General features: G+C 38.1%; 1 protein-coding gene and 1 long non-coding RNA gene across 3 annotated transcripts in view; one reads left to right on the top strand and one right to left on the bottom strand.

Annotated features, from left to right (window-relative positions):
* The window catches only part of LOC311580465 (phospholipid scramblase family member 5-like), a 64,614-nt gene that overhangs the window by 37,478 nt on the left and 7,252 nt on the right, over window positions 1-19,884 (top strand). The window contains exons 2-4 of the mRNA XM_084752087.1: window positions 10,973-11,142; window positions 15,051-15,235; window positions 19,703-19,745. Coding sequence (XP_084608213.1) covers window positions 11,130-11,142; window positions 15,051-15,235; window positions 19,703-19,745 — 241 coding nt within the window. The 5' untranslated portion in view covers window positions 10,973-11,129. The remainder of the gene's footprint in view (window positions 1-10,972; window positions 11,143-15,050; window positions 15,236-19,702; window positions 19,746-19,884) is intronic.
* Window positions 5,132-19,779, bottom strand: LOC311580467. 2 transcript variants are annotated; one of them, XR_014773467.1, is made up of 5 exons: window positions 19,482-19,779; window positions 17,823-17,945; window positions 16,988-17,048; window positions 12,300-12,381; window positions 5,132-5,526 (listed from the first exon to the last, which is right to left on the bottom strand). It is a non-coding gene; the product is annotated as an uncharacterized lncRNA (long non-coding RNA). The 2 variants fall into 2 exon arrangements; XR_014773468.1 differs by lacking the exon at window positions 12,300-12,381.

Raw genomic sequence — 19,884 nt, 5'->3', positions numbered from 1 at the left:
GAACAATATATACACAATGAGTATTACTGACCTTACTTTTATATTTATGACATCACAGCTCTGGGACCATGCAGTCAAATATATGAGCCTGTGAGGGCCGTTCTCATTCAAACCACAACACCAAGCGTGAGTTTTGACCTAGTTAACAATACCAGGCAGTAGTTCCATCTTTCATAGAAAGCATTAAATACAACCAGAAGGTGGTTGATTCCTCTTATAATGTTTGTGATATTGTTGCACCAATGGCTGTATCTTTCCAAGCTGGTTATGACTGTAATTTGCAGGGCTCACATCTGGGTAAGATTATTCCTTATTTTTCTCCTTCAGCACCAGGCATATTACTTTCTAGAACCAAGAAAGCTAGCTAACGAAGCTTTTAGGATGGTAACAGCTTGGTTTTTCCATCTTCTACGAATCAAGCATGTGATGTTTTGAGTATCAGGGTCTTGTCAAGTTCTGGAAGGCAACCTAGAGAAATTGCAATAGCCTGCAGTGTTTGTGTAGTCTACTAGCTCCTACTGACTACTACTCAGGAAAAGGTAACCCATTCTTAGCAGTGGGGTTTTTCTTTGATAGCCTAGTACGTCTGGGTAAGGCACATTGTCCCCCTGTTATAGGGTAAATCTATTTGAATTCATTTTATATATGCATGTGTATACATTTAAGAAGCTTCTACAATAGTAGATTGTTATATAACACATTTAAATGCTCCCTAGTGTTATTTATACAGCCATTTACTCCCTCTTCTATCCTCCGATCCCCTATTTTATTTAAACCTCTTTTCCATTATTTCCCTTTGTTCCATTCCATTGGATTCCTCACCCCCATATCTCCTTACCAGATCTGCGTTCTATTGGTATTTCAAATTTAGACATAAACACAGTTGATAAATCCATGCTGCAAAGTAACAGGATACAAAAGTAATACACAAGAAGCAAATATCCTTCTATACATTAGCAAAACAAAAATACTGAGCACAAAATCATGGAAACCATTCAATTCACATTAGCCTCAATAATGTACCGGAAAAATTCAAGCCAAGGAAGTAGAAGCTTTGTAACATGATAATTTTGAGACAATGAAGAAAGAAATTGAGGAAGGTGCTAAAAAAAAAAGTATAGGTCTTCCTTTGATCATGAATTGGTAGGACTAATATTGTTTTTAAAAATGGCTAAGCTACTGAAGGCAATCTACAGATCCAATGCAATCCCCATCAGAATTCTAATTTAATTCTCAGAAATTGAAAAAAGTCATCTCAGTTTTCATATGGAAACACAAAATATCCAGCTAAGCCTAAACCATTCTGAACAATAAAACACTCTGACAGATAAATCACCAAACCTGAGTCCAGGTTATATTACAAAGCTATAGTAATAGAAACTACATGGTACTACAACAAAAACATAAACTATTTTAAATTTATTTCGACTGTTTAAAAGTATTTAAGTATGCTCTCTAGAAAGTTTTAATTACACTTATATAGCTAACAATTTGTATGAGAAAAAACAACTAAGGATTTTGAAAAAAATTATAGAGAATAGAAATATTGTTCCCTTTTTCAGTATAGAATTTGAATGCAGTCCTCATAGGCAGAAGAAAAAGATTTGTAAATCATTTATTAAATAAAAGTCATCATTAATTTGTCTTAGATTAGTTTACATACATGTCTTTAAGAATATATTTGCCATCTTTAATCTGAGCACTCATGGAGGCAAAGGCAGGCAGATTGCTGAGAGTTCAAGGCCAGCCTGATCTACAAAGCAAGTCCAGGACAGCCAAGGCTACACAAAGAAACCCTATCTCAAACAAACAAACAAACAAACAAACAAACAAATGATTTCAAGGTTCTTCCCCATTTTTTTTCTCTAATAGGTTTAGTGTATACAGTTTCAGGTTGAGGTCTTTGGTCTACTTGGAGTTGAGTTTTGTGCAGAGTGCTAGATATGGATCTCTCTGCATTTTTCTGCACATAGACATTCAGCTATACCAGAAACATTTGTTGAAGATGCTATCTTTCCCCCCATTATATGGTTTTAGTTTCTTTGTCAAGAACCAAGTGTCCATAGGTGTGTGGGTATATTTCTGGGTCTTCAGTTTGATTCCATTGACCAATCAGTATGTTTCTATGCCAATACCATGCAGGGTTTATGACTGTTGCTCTGTGGTACAACTTGAAATTAGGGATGGAAATGCCTCCCAAAATTATTTCTTTGTACAGGATGTTTTTATTTATTCTGTGTTTTATGTTTTTCCATATAAAGTTGAAAATTGTTCTTTCAGGGTCTGTAAATAATTGTGTTGGTATTTTGATGGGGATTGAATTGAATCTCTAGATTGCTTTTGGTAAGATGGCTGTTTTTACTATGTTCATCCTATTGATCCATAAGTTTGGAGGATCTTTCCATCTTCTGATATCTTCTTCAACTTCTTTCTTCAGAGACTTGAAGTTTTGGTCATACAGGTCTTTCACTTGTTTGGTTAGAGTTACACCAAGATACTTTATATTATTTGTGGTTATTGTAAAGGGTATCGTTTCCCTAATTTCTTTCTCAGCCCATTTGTCTTTTGTATAGAGGAGGGATGCTGCTTTGTTTTGTTTTGTTTAATATATTTATTTATTCATTTTTAAGTGTATGAGTGTTCTTCTGTATTCCAGAAGAGGGCACAAGATCCCATTACAGATGATTGTGAGCCACCATGTGGTTGCTAGGAATTGAATATGGGTCCTCTGGAAGAGCAGCCAGTGCTCTTAACTACTGAGCCATTGCTACAGTACTGGCTACTGATTTTTTAAAATTAATTTTGGATCCAGCCCCTTTGCTGAAGGTGATTGTCAGCTATAGGAGTTCCTGGGTAGAATTTTGGAGGTCACTTATGTATACTATTATACCATCTGAAAATAGCAATACTTTGACTTCCTCCTTTCCAATTTTTATCCCTTTGATCTCCTTTAGTTATCTTATTGCTCTAGACAGAACTTCAATTACTATTTTGAATAGACATGGAGGCAGGATGAAGCACTTAAATAAAGGCTCAAAATCCTTAGTCATCAGGGAAATTCAAATCAAAACAACTCTGAGATTCCATCTTATACCCATCAGAATAGCTAAGATCAAATGTTGAAGTTATTTTTATGGAACAACACTTGTTTCTCTTAGCTTATTTCTTAACCTGGTTATCACATAAATAATTCCCACTCTCATAATAGAAGGCTTCACAACACAATCTTGAGCAGTTTATGTCTGTTCTTAATCCTCTATGCCATTTTGTCTTACTCTTAGCAAACATCCTCACAATACATGCACTTTGTACCGTTCCTCGGCTCCAGCTTTTTGATTCTGATCTTCCTTGGACCTCTACCTATTGCTGAATCCCCAGCTTCTTCTCCTAACTCCCCCTCCCCCAGCTGGCAGAAAGCCCAGCCCTAGTCTCTCCCCTGCTCATCGATTAGCTGTAAACTGCTTTATTGACATATCAGGGGGACAATTGGGGAGCAGAGTTTACTCAACATTTATGCAGGAAATCAGAATTTAAACTACACAATAACCTTATGCCTACATTCAAAAACTCAAGTGACTATTCATAATAGCCAAAACATGGAAACAGCCTAAGTGCCCCTCAGTAGAAGAATGGATAAAGAAACTGTGGTACATTTACATTATGGAATACTACCCAGCTATTCAAAACAAGGAATTCCCGAAATTTGTTGACAAATGGATTGGATTAGAAATTACCATAATGAGTGAGTTCACCCAGAAGCAAAAAGAGACAAATGGTTGTCCTATTTTGCTTTCTGTGGCTGAAATAAACAGCACAACCAAAAGCAGCTTGGCGAGGGAACTGTTCATTTCACTGGCTGGTTACATCATCACAGAGGAAAGCCAACACAGAAAATCAAGGCAAGAACCTGGAAGCAGGAACTGCAGTAGAGACAGGGAGGAATGCTGCATCCTGGCTGGCTCTCCCAGCCTTACTCAGATACTTTTCCTATACACTGCACACCCATCTCTCTGCACAGGAATGGCACCACCCACAGGAGGCTGGGCCATCTTACATCAATATCCATTAAAAGATACCCCACAGACATGCTGGTAGGACATTTTAATGAAGGAAATTTCCCAACTGAGATTTCCTCTTCTCGGGTATGTCTAGGTTTGTTGTCAAGTTGACAAAAAACTACCCAGCACTATGGCTGGCTTATAGAGACTCATCTCCTTCTTAGCTAATGTTTAACAAAGCATCCCCCTTCAAATGTGCTTGTTTTCTCAACAATTTAACCTATAAATAGCACAAGAAGTAAATAATAAACATGCACTGTTAAACATCAATTGACTTTAATGTGTTTTGCCTATATGTTTAATGTATATTTATTGCAATAATTATCTCATTTTTCATGGGAGCTATGCTCCCGAGGGATTTAAACTCAGGAACGCGATTTTTAATGCTGGAAAAGGAAAGAAACCGTGCTGCACAAAATAACTGGTCTAGCTAGCTGCCTCTGAACTGCAGCTGCCCTGGCTATGCGTGGTACAGATTCAGTCAGTGAAGGGAGTTGTGTACAGAGATGCTGGACTGCAGCTGCAGTGAGCGAAGGGCTCATTGCAGTATTTGGGTGAAATTTGTGAAGATGCAGACAGCCGTTGAGAGGAAAATGTAGCCACAGTGAGCAAGGCACAAGGTAAATATAACTCAAATAATGGCCAAAAGAAAGACTTGAAAGGGCAAAGGAGTTCTTTGGGGAAGGGTAGTTTGAGATCTCTGAAAATTGTGAATATCTCAGTAATCCCTCTCCTGGTTTGCATTGTATCTCCAGCATCCCTCCCCAACCCTTCTCCCACCCCACTCCCCCAGAAAAACTCACATAAGACAGAAGGTCTCAAAAATGTTCTTTTTCCTCTTAGACTCTCAGGAAAACAGCATCAGAGATTATTAAATTGTTATTGGGCATACCAGACAGGTAAGTGGCAGAACAAGGCCATGCAGACAGATTTATGTCCATTCACCATTTCTTTTTATTATTATTATTATTAATTTATTCTTGTTACATCTCAATGGTTATCCCATCCCTTGTATCCTCCCATTCTTCCCTCCCTCCCATTTCCCCTTATTCCCCTCCCCTATGACTGTTCCTGAGGGGGATTACCTCCCCCTGTATATGCTCATACAGTATCAAGTCTCTTCTTGGTAACCTGCTGTCCTTCCTCTGAGTGCCACCAGGTCTTCCCCTCCATTCACCATTTCACCTGAGTCTTATACAAGTAAATGTACAAGGCTGAAACAATGCAAAGAACAATAAGCCAGATAAGTTTTGCTTCTTCTGTGGGTTTTGCAATCTACTAACTGGAGATGATTTATCCACATGGACAAACGGAGTTACTGAGCACTGGTCATCCAATTCATTCTTTTCAACTCTATCCAGGTCAATGAGGGCTCTAGTATTTACCGGGGAATCAAGTCAGATGTTTTCGGCTGGATGTCTCAAGCTCTTTTCCTTTTTAGTCTTCTAAATTATTATCTTCTGTTTTGCTGTTAGAAAGAAAGTAGATTGAAACATTTCTTACTGCCAGCAAACAAGCATGATACAATTTACTCTTCTCATTACTCACAAATGAATATTGCAATAGCTATTACCCTCCTGTTGGAAAGTAGCAGAAAAGGGAAAAATTTAACATGCATGTGTGAAACAATTTATTTTCTATCTTGTTTGAAGACACGTTATTGATACTAATTAAATTGTTTTTCAGAAAGAAAATGGATTTTTGTCATATCATTTTCAGAAGGTAGAAGTTGACTTTTAATTTTCAAAAATAAGTAGATTATTGAATTCTGTTATGATATTGCACTGATGTACACTTTCTCCAGGGTGGAGCCATGTCATTGGATGCCAATATGCTCCACGATGCTATGAACACAGTGAAAAGTTAATGAGTTTTAATATGCATACATTAATGAAATGCTGTATCTAAACAGCAGGTTTGAGTAAATAGTTAATAAGTCCACTTCGGTATGGTGTTTATTTACAAGTGTATAAATGAAAAATAGTGTTGATAAGAAACATCGGTTTACATTAAAAAGTTGTTTATTTCATATTTCATATATAGCTATATATCTTAGAACTCTGGAAAACACCAACAATGATATTTCCTCTTATTTTCTTTTTTCTTTCTCTTACTTATTTCTTTACTTGTATCCTGTCTGGTTCCATGTGCTTGTTGATATGTATGGAAAACTTTTGAAGATTACTGGAAACGCAGAGCCTCAGGTGCCACTGCCGAAATGCTTACTCAACTTCCTATTACAGAAAATCTTGACATGAGCAAAACTGAAAGGCGTTTTTCTATTGCTAACTTATAGTCCTTCTAAATACAGATTTCCACAGCTGGTCATGTTATGGTCAGGAAGTCATAGAACGAGTTGTTATCTGTTATTACGTGACAATGTGGTCAGAAAAGATGGAAAAGGAGATGCACATGAAGGAGTTTACGTTTCTGAGATGACGTAGTTAAGTTCTTTGTGTGCTACTTGCTCATAGGTTAACATTTATAAGTCCCCTAGTTAATCCCCAGCTTCACCCACCAGGAGAAGCCGTGTATTAAAAAGTAGGTGAGAATGAGAACTTCTAGCTCCTACTGTTTGGAAGGTAGTCTGCTGCAAGCACTAACTAAAGATCGAGATTTTCCCAGTCCGCACTAGCCATTCCATGTCTGTATAAGATCACACAAAATAATGGCACGTGAGAAGAAACAGTGCTTATATAATGGAGCCGTCGCTATCTATAAAAAGGGAAACAGCCAAAACTTAATATGTTCAAATTTTTCAGAGAAAAATTCTTTTTAAAAAAATCAATAAAAATAAGTGACTCCTCCTTTATATTAATGTAAATTGTATGTGTATATGTGTATGTATTTATACATGTATGTGTAGAAGTATACATATGAATATATGTGTATTTATATGTATATACATAATTTTTAATTATTATTTATTTATTATGTATGCAGCATTGTGCCCGCATATATGCCGGCATACCAGAAGAGGGCACCATATCTCACCATAGATGATGTGAGCCATCATATGGTTTCTGGGAATTGAACTCAGGACCTCCAGAAGAGCAACCAGTGTTCCCAAGCTCTGAGCCCTATCAAGCCCCTCAGAGACATGATTCTTAATAGCACATGTATTTCATAGTAAAACCAGAGGGAGAGAAACTATCCTAGTGAAGTACTGCAAAATCTAGCTCTTCCAGTCTTCGTTTCTGTTCCAAATCTGTAGTGTTAGGTATAATTCTATTTCCCATTTTTTTCCCCACAATATGATTTGGAGACCATTAGTAGAACTTTTCTTATTGTTAGTTTATTTTGCAATGCGTAGTATGTTACTCTGTAACTATATAGTCTTAAATAAACTCTCAGGTACCTAACCACCAAATAACATGCAATGTTTTAAGCAGGGATTTGCTATTGAATGCATAGAACGGCAAAGCATATTTGATATGTACTGTGAAAAGGTCGTGGGTCTTGTTTTCTTCTGGCTGAAACAGAGCATGTGGGAGCAGACAGCAAGAATGGAGAAGGCCTAGTGTCACAAGTGGAGAATAAGTCCACACAAGGGAGGTGCACACCAAAGGCACAGGGGAGAAACTATAATGGATGGTCAGAGTGTGAACCATCTGTTTCCCAGTCTTGGATCCTATTTAAAGAACTGAAAAAAAGAAAAAAAAGAGAGAGAGAGAGAAGAGAAAGGTTCTGAAATAAACATTCATACAGATTTTCAAATGCAGCAAGAAAACTACTCAAAGACAAAGCAATTGGCATGGGAAGATGGCTTAGTAGATAAAGGTGCTTGCCCCCAACTCCCACAACATGTCCTTTGACCTTCATTCGCACCATCACACACACACACACACACACACACACACACACACACACACACACTATAAATAAACAAGTCAATAAAAAGATAAATCTAAAGACTGGCATGAGGCCACGTGAGTGAAGGCATTTTGTGGCCCAATTATTGTTTGAAACTTCCTTTTATGGGGTTTGAGAAAAGGAATAGCTGGTTACTAAGCAACATAGGTTGTACAGATCTTTATTCTGACTGATAGGCTTAGATTATGTAAGCCTTTGCCCAGTGTAAATGTCCTTTCACATACTACATCTGATTTTAGTGATATTCACATGCAATTATGCATATCTATAACATGGTAAATGGAGGATTCTCCCCAAATATGTACTTGAGGACAGCTAGCTTTGCCTCATTGTGTCTGCATCAAAAACCAGTTCAGGCAGGTTTGGCCCTTCTCGGAATATTGGAAATAACCTTTGAAGATAAACTGCCCAAGTTTTATGGTCAGTGGGAGAAGGAGAAACTTGCTCCATTGTTTGTAGTATGGTGTGTGTGTGTGTGTGTGTGTGTGTGTGTGTGTGTGTGTGTGTGTGTGTGTGGTGGGAGTCCTATCTTGATAATCAATATGCAGGAATGGAGATCATGTTCAAAGTTTGAGCAACAAAGCATCCGGGGCTCCAGAGTATAATGTTATTATAGAGGGCTAGGAGTATAGTCCAAGTCAAGTGGAGTGGAAGATTGCTAAGCTATTCTTTATACTTACTTGCCTCAAAATATCCAGCCAAGAGTTAACAGGGGGGCTGGAGCGATGACTCAGCAATTAAGAGCACTGACTGCTCTTCCAGAGGACCTGAGTTCAATTCCCAACAATTGCACACTGTATATATAATTTTTAAAAAACTTAAAAAAAAAAAAGAATTAAAGAATTAACAGGGAAGGTGCAAGGCCACATCCCTATGCTTTCTAGCACTTGTTTTCAAGGTTCTTTTCTTTTCTTCTTGCAGACTCACTATTTGACTTTCCTGCTTGGCAGTATCTCTTTTATTGTTATTGTTTGTTTTGGGTTTGTTGCTGCTTCTGTTACATGTGCTCATCTTATATTAGCTCTGCCTGATGAAATCAAAATTGGGGATGAGAAGAATGAATCACCATAGCAAGAGAAGCCACTGTCCCTGGTGGAGGGTGTGGACATCTTGAACAATAACGGGGAGGGGGTGGGCTTGGCTTTACTATGAGCATATCACTGTTAGGACTGATAGCATCAAAGGTGAAGATGTACAGCAGCTCCTAACAGCAGCAGGAGGAGAGAGAGAAAGAACGGCTAGCTGCAAAGCCCAAAATAGCAGTTACCAATTATTAAGACACTTGCAACCATTAGCATGCTCGAAGCATCTAAATTTCACTTAAGAGGGGTTTGGACCTCTCCTTGAGAAAGAATATGAATCAGCAAAGAGCAGAGCGAGAGAAGGGAGACCTGAGGCAGGTAAATGCAAGGCATCTGAAAAGACAACAGTCTTGGCCCTGTGGTTGTCAACGCCAAGAGTGAGTATACAAGAGAAGACCTAGGTAGTGAGTGCCATACTTTGCAGGGAGCCTTACCACATTTAAACACGAGGAAATGCCAGGTTGGCCAGCATCATATAAACACTTCAGCTCCCAGTCACATGGCCATATGCAACTGCAGGAACTGTACCCTCTGTAGGCCAAATATGTTTAATGATGTTTTTTCTTTAAATTTCAAAGTTGGTGCTCTATTGAATAGTCAAAGTTATGATGGTCCAATTATGATCACAGCTGAAAACACTTTGTCAGTGAATGTAAATTAGCTTCTTTAAGGACCACTTCCCCTTGGTGGGGAGGCCTGGTGGCACTCAGAGAAAGGATGAGCGGGCTACCAAGATGAGACCAGATAGGCTGTGACCAAATGGTTGAGGTGGAGGTCCCCTTCTGTCACGGGGAGGAAAATAGGGTGAAAAGGGGAGGGAAGGAGGAACAGGAGGATACAAATGAAGGGATAACAATTGAGATGTAATCTGAATAAACTAATAAAAAATTAAAAATTAAAAAAAGATTAACTTTTTTTTTTTTACAACTGCCAATAAAAAGAAAGTTTAACTTAAAAGTAAAAATGTAACTATAGCTTTTCTGTGGAATGAAAACTCAGGTAAGATAGCTTTTCTCTGGTTCAAACTTAACAAGCCAAAAAAAAAAAAAAAGCAACAAAAGGTTGCCTGCTAAATAAGAAAATCTATACTTTTAATATATACCCTGTTGAACTTGAGGCTTTCTCCATTCTTTTACCTTCTGAGGCAACTGCATTATTTAGAGTAGGCAGTGCTTAATGTGTCCTCTACTGTAGTCTCTGAGCAGACTGGATGGAAGAGCAGCAGTCACGTTCCTCTAGGAAGCGGCACCCACAAACCACAAACTGGCTCTTTAAGGTTGAAACTTCATTTTCAGTACATGATGAGTTAAAAATCTACAGGCTTTTATTATTTTGAGAAGCTACCAAGACTTGGTGCTTCCCAATTCCCGTGATTAATCACATTTAATTTACACATGAAAATAAGAATTATTTCTGTGCAGAAAGGGTTGGGAATGTATCCTCTTTCAGTTTTGTGTTTGTTTGTTTGCTTGCTTGCTTGTCTTGCTTTTTTGAGAGGTGAAGGTTGGACAGAAATCACATGACAAAATAAGGACGAATGTTGTTCAAACATTTGAACATATAAAGAATTGTGGTTATCAGTCATAGGGGAAGGGAGTAAGGGGAAAATGGGAGGGAGAGAGGAATGGGAGGATACAAGGTATGGAATAACAATTGAGATGTAATATGAATAAACTAATAAAATATTTTTTTTTAAAAAAAGAAAAAAAGAATTGTGGTTATAGCTATGACAGTGTCAAGGGTAATAGGATGCTCTACACAGCCTTTGACTCTGAGAACTTAACAGATCACATCCGAACCAGGACATACCGCACACCTAAGCGGCAACACGGCGATGTGAACGCTGTGCCTATCTTTCTTTTAAGTAGCTCTTTCGGCCACCAAGTTCTATAACTTGACCTTTTCCAAGTAGGTGTTTTACTTTCGCGAGGGCTTCATCTCCCCCTGTTGTCCAAACAGATAAAATCAAACACTCTCGAACTGGCAAGGCACTGTTTCTGCGGTCTGTAAACTGACATGAGGCAGACGGAGGGAGTTTTACTTACTCTGCGCTCTCCGTGTTGAAACAGGAAAAGCCTTTCCACCTGGCCGCCTTTGAAGAAGTACCCAGACTGCCATGGCCTCTAAAGGTAAGGGTGACTATAGGCGGCAGTTAACTTTGTCCTCTTAAATATTGTAACTAGTGAATGACAGCTGGTGAAGTTGGTACTTTAAAAGCTGCTCTTTATTGCTCTTGAACGCTGGAATTTAAACTAGTTTACTCCAATGTTTACTTTGTCCTAACTTAAAATACACACACATGTTAACAACAAAAAAAAAAAAGTTCAGGTGCAAAGTGCGTTTTCATTGTGGTGAATGTAAACCTAGCAAATTAATAAGAACTGTTGTAAAGCAAAATTGAGAGTGGGATTATTTAGTTTAAGCACAGCAATGTGATGAAATTTCAAGTTTCAATGAATCTGAGGGAAAGATTCCATACACTCATTTTTAAAAAGTCATTCAAACATTTGTAATTGCCCATTTGTTATTCAAAAGCCTGTGACACACAGTGCAGAGAACAGAACACCTGGGTGAAGCCTCAGCTTGACACTGTACAACTAAAACGTTTGCTTACAAACTTACAATACTTCCAAAATACTCTGGTAGTAAATCAATATAAAAACATCAATAAAAATGGTCAAAATATCTAATTTAAGCAAGCAGATCAATTAGGAACATTAGGAGAAAAGGGTACAGTTCCATTCAGGACCCTGAAACTATTGAAATATCTGTTTTAATCAGCAGTTTCCAAAAGACAAGAGGTATGGTTTTGTTGGGGGTAATAAGTTATGATAGCAGTAAAAGATTTTTAAAATGAAATTATAATCTATTTCATTCAATTATCAAAACAAATCATTATTAAAGTCCACACTATAGTGAAACATTTCAAAACGAAACAGCGTTTGATTTGTGAATTGAGGGAGAACATTTGAAACTAGTCTCCCAAAAAAGATGACTCTAAAATGTACACTTTCCTAAATTATTTAAATAGTTGATTCAATCCAAATAATGTATATACATTCTTGTTGGCTTCATAAAACACATCTCTGACATCTACTAATCAAATTAAGTAATCTTTGTGGTTTTCATGCTTATTTAATGTAAACCAGTCCCTGAGACTCCGTGGGAAAGCTTAGAAACAGATTATAAAGTATATCAGAGAGAAAAATATTGAATTTTAATGTGTGTGTGTGTGTGTGTGTGTGTGTGCATAACGGTCTCTAGTTGAAGACAAATAAACACAAACCTCAACAAACATTTCTTGAAGACTGACACTAGCACGGTCCAAATGCCTCTCGTTTTGTAATTAAGAGCAGCAATAGAGTGGCCTGCAAAGGGAAGAGTTGCAGAGTGTGTAAAATATTTATGGTTTAGTTATACATTTTTAAAAGAGTAGATAGAAATTCAAAGCCAGATAGCAACTCAAAGGAGTTTCTTATTCATCTGGTGGTCTGGGTCTTTGAAGAAAATGTGACTAGAAAGCATTATTGTGATTAATCTGCCAAAAAGAAGTGATGTTCGGTAATGAAAAACGCTTAACATTCAACCCAGAGACAAACTTTGAGACAAAACAAACACATCTGTAACCAGAGAAAAATACTAACCCATGCCTGGATAGAACATGTAATTACAAAGTCAACGTGACAACACGGGGTCGTTTCTATAGGAAATCTTGTTTGAACAATTGCTTTATCATCTTTTTTTTTTTTTTTACCTAAAATATGTTTGAAGATTTGTTTTTCAAAAATATTGTAAGGAAATGACCATGGTCTATGGCTTAGGAAGCCGCATTGTCGGGTAGCGTCATCTCAGAGACTGGAGGTTAATGGGGAATCTTGTAGGCAACTCCAAGACCACCTGACCTGGATGCCAGTAGATTCAAACCAATGTATCTTGTCCGTCCAGAAGCTCTTCATATGCGAAAGTATACTGAAAGGCATCCTCTGAACCTGCTGTTAGTGCAGAAACCTAGTAGCCAAGGTCAGGGCTATGCAGCCGCTTTCCAGACACTGAAATCATCTAGTATAGTGCGTTAAAGCGCCATGGTTTACAAGAGAAACTCGGGAGTAATTTACTGATCTTTTAAAAAAAAAAAAAAGGAAAATTGCAACAGGAGATAAGAGAATATTCTAGCAACTTTTGTTATTAATTAACCAAATTTGCTGTTGTGACCAGTAGCTCCCCTTTGATTCAAAAACAGATTTACATAGTTTTCTTGGTCTTGGGGTCCCCCCCTTGGAATTCCATTCCATGTTGTTTCCTGAGAATAAGAGGCCTTATCCCTTTCCTGTGTGTCTGCCCCAGAGGTCAAAGCAGTTTTGGAAGGATCCTTGCAGGAAGCCAATGGCTGCAGCCTTATCGCTTACAAGCTCCATTCCAGTGGGGCCAAAGGACAAGTTTCTTCATTTGCTTAATTCTCAAGCAAGTCCTGTACAGATCTCAAATGCCACAGATAAATGCAAACTTAGCAACCCGGCATCAATATTAATATATACCCAGTCAGTTCCTACAACGTTAGGGGTAAATAAATAAATGAGTCATCTGGCAATTGCCGCTCATTAACACTTCCTGTATTCACAAGGTTAACAGGCTTGTCATTACTAGAATCAATTTATTCCTTTGTCCAAAGGGCCATTCATGGGGTGTCTGTGTTCCTTCATTCCTGTTCAGACTAGGCTTGGGTTTTCTTAATGATAGGCACTTACTATCTTAGAAAGAATCTCAATATATTTTAAAACCTTCTTTGTGATTTAAAGACAGAAAAATACCTCAAACACAGAAATCTTGATAAATCTGGATATCATTGAAGAAATAAGACTATTATAATTTATTACTAAGTATGTATATAGTACCTCAATTTTACTATATGCTCAATGAGAGCACTTAACCAAATCTTATGCAGCTGTTATAAATTTACTCTTTGTGTCTAGAAGCAATCCCTTTGTCTCATTCATGGACATGTTACCAAACAATTTTGTGATGGGCCACAAAAATGGTGGCCCATAAAATGCTGTTGCCTAATTATGTGAAAGTCTGTTTAGTTTTAAACATGCTCCATGACCTTTACACAGCAGCAAAGTCACCTTATGATCCATATATTCTCAAAAGAAATATTTGTGCTGTTAAGCACTGTGATGCTTAACTTGTTTGCTTTCATAATGAACCATCTTATATTTGAAAAAAAAAACCCTGGTTATTCACTTTGTTGTGAACCAAGAGCTAAGCTGAAGCGATGTTGACAAACCACTTAAGTTTATTTACATGTTTAAAAAGTTGACATTCTACGACGAGAAGCACAGACATTGGTAGTCTGTGGGAAAGCATAGACTCTAATGAGAGAGTAAACATAATAATATTTATGAGCTGGGAATAAGGCAACAGTAGTAGAAAGCTACTGTTTATATTGTAAGATAAAGATTCTGCTTGGGGCATAGGCATAAAATCACATTGACGAATGCACAATAAAGAGGAAAGTCACAGATTTTAATGTGAGATGACTGAAATAGAAGTAATATTGATATCTATCAATATCTCTAAACTAATAAAGTCACCTTCATATAATTCTATAATTATGCTAAAATACTCACAGATAAGTTATGAGCTTCCTCAAGTTTACTCAGTTTAGCATTGAGTTTTTCAAGAATAGGCTCATACCATTAGGACTACTCATTTTACCTGGAATCTTATCAAAATGCAACTTGACAAGCCTCGCGCCCCAACTTCTGAATCAGTAAATGGAGGAGGGCCCAACACCTGTTTTGATAGGTCCTTCAGGTGGTTCTGATGAGGGTGAAATGTGAGATTCAGTGGTGTGGCTAATAAGTTAGACAAAGCAACTTCACACAGTACAAGGTAGTGTTGAGTTGTGAAAATAGAGGAAAATGCGCTACAGTGAGAGAGACATCAATCAAGGGACAAACTGCCATCTAAGTTGAAAATTAGAGGAGAAAAATCAACCTAAAATGTAATACACATCAAGGTACTTTTTCTCTTGCAGATTCACAGAATCGAAATCCTCGATTCTTGCCTGGATTTCTTCCTGGACCTACAAACCCAGATCGAAAGCCTCAAGCAGCTTCTCCCAATTCCAGGAAACAAGCAAGGCAGCAGCCTGATGTCCCTCAGCCAAGAAGTTTCCTGCCAACAGCCAGTCTCCCTCCTGGTCTAGAGTACTTAAGCCAGGTTTGCAGGCCTTTCCATTTTTAGTAGTGTGTGTTCCCTTTAAAAGCAAGTCAATTCAATTTCTTGTTTTCCAGCCAACAATTTAACGGAGTACAGAGTGCATTGTAAAACGTGAACTTATAACGTAGTGATTTTATTAATTTTTGCACATTTATCCACCTTCCGTTCCTGGCTCAAGGTGTGGAGATAGATATTCTCCAGGAATTCTCAGACTAAGCCCCCTCCAGCCATTTAGTTAAGCATATTTATTGAGCACTTGCTGTACTCAAGGCACATAAGAAGCATAAAACCTGTTCCACCACTTAAACATTTTGTAAGTTAATGATCAAACAAAAGAAATGTTGATCTAAAAATAACAGAGCACTGTACAAAACCCAGGAAAACACACATCTTTAAAGGAGAAGGCAGGCATGGAGACCTGTGCAAAGAGTTGAGACTTTTTGGCAGATCTCAACACTAGTGTGAACGTCCAATGGAAGGCAAGTTACTGTCTTCTGATGTCTGTGTGTTTACAGGCTAACTTGCTTAACCAATCAGTATTTGGTATAAGTGATTTTCTAGTCATGGCACGGTGGATACTTCAAGCCTTGTAAAAAAAAAACCTTGTCACATGGCAAATAAGTAGCCATTGCCAGTCATGGGTGTATTATTATTGTCTTCGCACATTATCTCACACAAGATTAGAAAGACTCTTACACTAATATTGAAGTGTCAGCACATCTGCTGCCATGCTCCCCAGTTTGGCACTCCTTCAAACATAAGTCCATCTCTTTTATCACAATCAAATCTCTCTGTTAATTCCCTTAAGGTACAAGAGATTTCTGTTATGCCTGATAGGGTTTAAGCTGCATGTAGCATATGTTCCTGGGAAAATGTTTATAATTGCAGATGCCATCTCCAGAAACCCACTGGCAGACAAATGTTCTATGGAGACCGGCGAGCTCAGGGAGCTACGAAACGGAGCTGAGAAAAGATAACCTACGATCTTCCATCTGCAGAAAAACAGGATCAGCTGTAATAGCTCACTAGAGTTGATTAACTGCTGCAAGCTGTTTGCCAGTGTTGTCAGACAAGGTTTTGCCAAATATAAAAGTGAAATACCAGCGCCGGAGGGCTGGGGTTTGATGATCACATATGGTCATCGCATATTCTTCTTCCACCCATGAACAACGACACACCATGGCCAGATGCGTAACATGAACATGTGTCCTAATGCTCAAGAAATACACATAAGCACTCATGAGCTCCGGTGTTAACTGCAGTCCGTCCTCTAAAAGCATACTTCTGAAAATATATTTTTCAGAAAACAAAATATGCCACAAGCTGTTAATATCTGACTTCTGAAAGGAAAACGTTATTCATTTTTTGTATTAAAACAATATGGGCTTACATGGATTGGGCCATGTATGTATAGGAAGATAAGTAAACATTTCCATAGTATTTCACACAGTTCTGTAATGTGGCTTAGTGGGTGTAACTTTTTTCCTTTTATTGAAAATAGTTTTTTTTCTTCACATATATATCCTGATTACAATTTCCTCACCCTCTATTCCTCCAAGTTTCACCCCACCTTTCCTCCCTTATGGATTCACCCACTTCTGTCTTTCATTAGAAAACAAAGTTTTTAAGAGATTATAATGTACTATGATATGATATGATATGATATGATAAAAACTAACACATATGAATTGGACAAAACAAACAAAAGGAAAAGAGCCAAGGAGAAGGCACAAGAAACATAGACCCACTCACTTGCACACTCAGGAATCCCATAAAACACTAAGCTGGAAGCCATGGCATATACACAAAAGACCTGTAGGGTTAAAAAAAAATCAAACATACATATTTATATGTATATTCATTATATATTAAGGAAATTTTTAAGGGAAAAAAATTCTCTGACATGACACTGCAAATCAAGGAACCTCCAATGATGCCACTGAGTTCATTTTCCATTGGTCATCTCTGCTGGGCAAGCAGCCTGCCCTTAGGGGTAGTTTGTTTCCCCAGTGAGACTCCCTTGGAAGAAACTCGATTTTCATTTGCAAGTAGTTTTCAACTGGAGATAGCTTCTGGCTTAGGGATAGGGGCCATGTTTCCAGTTCTCCTTTGAGCTCTAGGGCACCACCTGGTGCAGACCCATGCTGACCCTGCGCCTGATGCCTCAGTCTCTGTGAGTTCATATGTTGCCCATTTCTTCTTAATTTAGAAGGCCTTGTTTCCTCAGTGTAGCACATCTCCGCTGGCTCTTTTATGTTCTTTCTGCCTCCTCCTCAATAGGTTTCCCTGAGCCCTGAGAGGAGGGATTTGTTGAAGACAGCCAATTTAGGGCTGAGTGTTCCAAGGTCTCTATCCTTTAAGTAATGTCTGGCTGTGGGTCTCTTCTGTGTTTGGTCCCACCTGCTACAGGAGGAAGCATTTCTGATGATGACTGAGTAAAGGACTGACCTGAGTATAGTAGGGAGTCATTATTAGTCACTTTATTGCTATGCCTTCTTTTTTTTAGAATAGTAGTATTTGGCTTTACCTTAGATCCCTGGGCTAGTCAGTTTCAGGTCCTTGGTCACCAAAAATGTTGAGTACTTACCTTAAAGGCAGACACCTTAACTCTGACCTCAATGCTTCATCTCTAATTTGATTTTCCCCAGAGCTAATAACCGCATTTTTTCTGAAGTTTCTTTTCCCTTCTTCACCCACAACTCTTGGTGTTCTGCAGGAAAACAGAACCAATGGGATACACTCAAAACTTGCTGCACTTAAACATGCTTTGTCATTATTATTAATATGACTTTAGAGCATTTCACAACATAGATGGCCACGCTGTATTTTTCATCAGTGTTAAGACAATAAGTGGAAATGTTCTACCTCACTTCAGGATATTCAAGGACAATGAAAGAAAATAAAACCACAGCCTTAATTTTCTAGACTTGTGGATTTACAATCACTACCACATTTGATCAAGAATTGCATTGGTTTAAATATTCCTGCAGAGTTTACTTATATGATTAGAGAATACAGCGAAGATCACTTCAAGATGAAGCATTACAAACACAGTGACTATCAGTTTAGTCGAGGCTCGTGATTTGGCTCTTGTGGGTCTGAGTCCTGAGGGTTAAACTAAAAAGATACAAATGGCACTGATCTAAAACACAGATTTCAGCCGGAGAGATGGCTCAGTGGGTAAGAGTACTACCTGCTCATCCAAAGTACCTGGGTTAAATTTCCAGCATGCACATAGCAGCTCACAACTGACTCCAGTTACAAGGGTCTGGCACCTACATATCAGTGCACATAACATAAAACTGAATAAAACACATATTTCATATTTCCTTTGGAAAGGTAATATATGGGTTAGTAAGATGACTCGAGGATAAAGGTCATCCACAGCAAGCCTAGCAACATGAACTCCAACATGAAGTCTACATAAAGGTAGAATAAAAGCAACAACCCCTAAAACGTGTCCTCTAACTCGTACATGGGCACTGTGGTACGTGCAACATACACCATGAACATGAATACACACGATAATAGCAAATAAATTTCTTTTTTTTGATGTTTTTTTCTCCTTTATTAATTTATTCTTGTTACATCTCAATGGTTATCCCATCCCTTGTGTCCTCCCATTCTTCCCTCCCTCCAAAAGCAAATAAATTTCTAAACAGCAATTTGAGTTACATACTTGATCTTTAACTACCTAGGCCAAATGCTATGGTGAGTATTCTGCAGCAGAAGGCTTATTCGGCTTCAGGTGACATTCTGTTGGTGCCGGGAAAGTTTTCTGTTTTCCCTGGCCTGAAGGAAGCTGAGGACTAGGACCACGTATAAAAACACTGTCGCTCAGCCTAAACAGATGTTTATCCCCGAAGGCATGGTGCCAACTGAAGTAGTCAGTGAGCACACGAGGACTGGGAGGAATCGACTGCCCCAATCCCGAAGCTTCTTTCCCTCAGGAGACATCAGGGGGGAACATCTTAAAATGTCTTCTACATTATTATTCACACCCTGTTTTCAAAAATCTCCTCAAAAATAGTTTGTAGGATCACTTCTTTTCCGCACTACCACACAGTATGAACACTGTTGCTTTTCTTACTCTTGGCTACTGTGAGTGGGGGGGGGTAGTTTAAAAGTTCTGTAAATTATTAGTTGAACGAACATTTGGTGAAGACAGCTCATAAGCCCTACAAATGAGACACGGCCCCACAGAAGAGCTATAGAATTATTATTTGAGAAATCAATTCTTCCTTACCGAATTTGCTCTTCAGTTGAACCATGGTATGTGTTTTGTCCATTGCAATAGATAAAAGTTAAGTTTGTTCTTCGAGCTTCCTTTGATTACTGACTGAGGCTAAGTCTTTGCCTTTTACATTGCAAATGTTCCAAATGTTTTAATAAAATTGATGCATTTCATGTTTCTTAGTAAGGGCTATGATGGAACGGTTTTCACATCCTCTGTATCATCTTTTGCAGCTGGACCTGATAATTATCCATCAGCAGGTGGAACTCCTTGGAAGTAAGTATTCTGCAATTATTAAAACTTCCAAAAAGGACTTAGTGTTCAGAAGGTTCTTTACATCTAAAAATGCTATAAACAATGGACAGAATTAGATTAAAGGATTGCTTGACCTACTTTTTAAAGCAAAATTAAAGTT

The sequence above is a fragment of the Acomys minous genome, assembly GCF_964271855.1.
Source record: "Acomys minous genome assembly, chromosome: 13".
NCBI classification, from domain to species: Eukaryota; Metazoa; Chordata; class Mammalia; order Rodentia; family Muridae; genus Acomys; species Acomys minous.
This window is presented reverse-complemented; position numbering and strand designations above follow the sequence as displayed.